The sequence below is a fragment of the Pygoscelis adeliae genome, unplaced genomic scaffold (genome assembly GCF_000699105.1).
Source record: "Pygoscelis adeliae isolate BGI_AS28 unplaced genomic scaffold, ASM69910v1 Scaffold65, whole genome shotgun sequence".
Classification (NCBI taxonomy): domain Eukaryota; kingdom Metazoa; phylum Chordata; class Aves; order Sphenisciformes; family Spheniscidae; genus Pygoscelis; species Pygoscelis adeliae.
This window is the reverse complement of record NW_008824864.1, coordinates 590,320-592,516: the sequence shown is the minus strand read 5'-3', so window position 1 is coordinate 592,516 and position 2,197 is coordinate 590,320. Positions and strand designations below refer to the sequence as shown.

Here is a 2,197-nt window from a genome sequence, read left to right as displayed (position 1 = left end):
GGGTGAATGGCTGGTTTTGCAGCTTGGGAAGCCGCGGCCTTGTCCCTGTGGCTTTTGGGAACGTGGTTCCCCGTCGGTTACCAGCGAGGCAGGTGGCGGGATGAGAACTCAGCTCGGTTGGACGGCCCCGTGAGTAAGAGGCCCTGTCTGGCGCTTCTCCTGGGAGAGTTCCAGGTCAATTCGGACACAGTGAAAGCAGAAACAGAAAGAGTGAAAATTGTTTAACGGAATAATTAATATTTGCAAAGCGCTCCGTGGTATAGAGCGCTAGACAAGGATGTAAGCCTCTCGGCGAGATGCGTATTCAGCCAGATCGCTTTGTTCTCGCAGATCCTGGTGAATGCGCGTAGCCAGCCGAATCCCAGGAGAATTTCTCCTGTGAATCACGGGGTGAAGGCGGTGGGAATTCCCCCCGGGAAGGGGTTGGGAGCTCATGCTTCTGCACAGTGAAGAGCTTTGCACTGCAAAGCATGCCTTGGCTGTCACGGACGTGAGGTGTCCCGCTGGCGGTACGGACCGTTAGGGGAAGTGCCGTGGTCCCCGCGCGAGAAGACGCGGAACGATGTGCCTACCTTTTTGTGCCACGTGCATTTAAGGATGTGTTTTAAGTGCTTCCCTGTATTCAGTCTTCCAGATTAAGTGCTCTTCTGTATCAAAATCTGTCGCGTTAGTGATGTTGGGAAGATCAGTCCTTAGTTAACATAATTGCCATTATGTTCAAACATTTTACAGGTTTTCTTGAGAAAGAAAAAAAAACCCCGTGTAGTTTCTGGGGCCGGTTACATACATGAACATGAGATTTTTCAAGCTATGGAGGGCTCTGTCATAATCCAGTAGGAATGTCTGTAGGAAAGTAACTTGCTGTTAAAGCGGGCATCTATTCAGAGAAACGACTGCAGAAATGGCATTGTGGGGTCCATGTTTATGGTTTCTCAGCAACGCTGGTTGACGTCTCCTCGGCTGCAAAATTAAAGGACGTTTTTTTTCGACTTGCCAAGCTCTACAAGCTTAGCTGGGGCTCCCCGCCACGCTGGGCTCCGTCAGGCTCACGCATCATCAGGACTCAAGAATCAGTGCATGGAATTTAGTTAATAGCTAATAGTTGATGCATGAAACAGAAACGAGTCCAAGGCCTGAGCTTTGTTCACTCTGCGGGGCACTGTAAGGTATTCGAAACTTATTTTAAACGTTGAAGCATGCAGGTCTAGCCATGCTTGAACGCCATGGCTGGATCTGTTGATTAGGTACCATTTCTACATGTAATCACATTGCAGGGAATGGCCAGTAGTTACATACACGCCCAAGCTTTCCTTAGATTTCACTGGGAGTTTTGGGCGTGCAAAGAATGTGGGAATGGATCCTACATGATTTATTGGCAGATAATTTATATAGGCTACTTCTTGGCTGTGTTACGTGCATTTCCTTTCTGCAAAGCCTGTCTTGGAGTAGTTCAAGCGCCGTCAGATTTATCTGCAGGAGCTTTTGAATACAGTTTTGGGAGAGAATGCCATCAAGCTAACTTCCCCAGTTTTGAAAAAAAGAATGTATATCTGGGTTATTTTTGTGCATGGTTATCCCTAGGGCTTTAAATGGCTATAAAGTAAGGACTATAGCCATTTAAAAGAAGTTACTAGGAAAGGACCACAGTGACCTTGGCAATATCTAATTGCAGGCTAAACTTTCTGGGTGGGCATTCAACACTGGATACAAAAAAAGTAAAATCTTGGCAGGAGCTGCCAGGTCTCATTATTTTCAGTAAAGCTTGACATTTCCAGTGTTTAAAAAAAAAAAAAAGGAATAAAAAGAATAAAGTCAACAACTTCAAAGCAGTAGGAGCATACAGACAAAAATGTTTGAGCAAAACCAATTTAGCAGTGATATAATTGCAATCAGAGAAATAAGCGAAGTGTGGTTTTTTTCAGGCTTGCTTACGGCTTTTCTTCTCTTCTCCTCTCCCCGTCCCCCCCTGCAGGAATGGGAGCTGGTGGTGCTGGGGAAGTTGAAGTGGAACCTCGCAGCCGTCACCCCGCACGATTTCATTGAACACATCCTAAGGAAGCTGCCTCTACCTAAAGACAAGTTGCTTTTGATCCGGAAGCATGCACAAACGTTCATTGCCCTTTGTGCCACAGGTAGGCCAAGGTGCTCTGCGTGCGCCTGCTGCTTGCCGTGTGGTTGAAAGGGCAGATTAGTCACT

At 46.8% G+C, this 2,197-nt stretch overlaps 1 protein-coding gene across 1 annotated transcript in view; it reads left to right on the top strand.

Moving 5' to 3' along the window:
- Nucleotides 1–2,197, top strand: part of CCND2 (cyclin D2) — a 34,587-nt gene that overhangs the window by 2,794 nt on the left and 29,596 nt on the right. Inside the window, exon 3 of the mRNA XM_009324334.1 lies at nt 1,973–2,132. Within this exon, the coding sequence (XP_009322609.1) occupies nt 1,973–2,132 (160 nt within the window). The remainder of the gene's footprint in view (nt 1–1,972; nt 2,133–2,197) is intronic.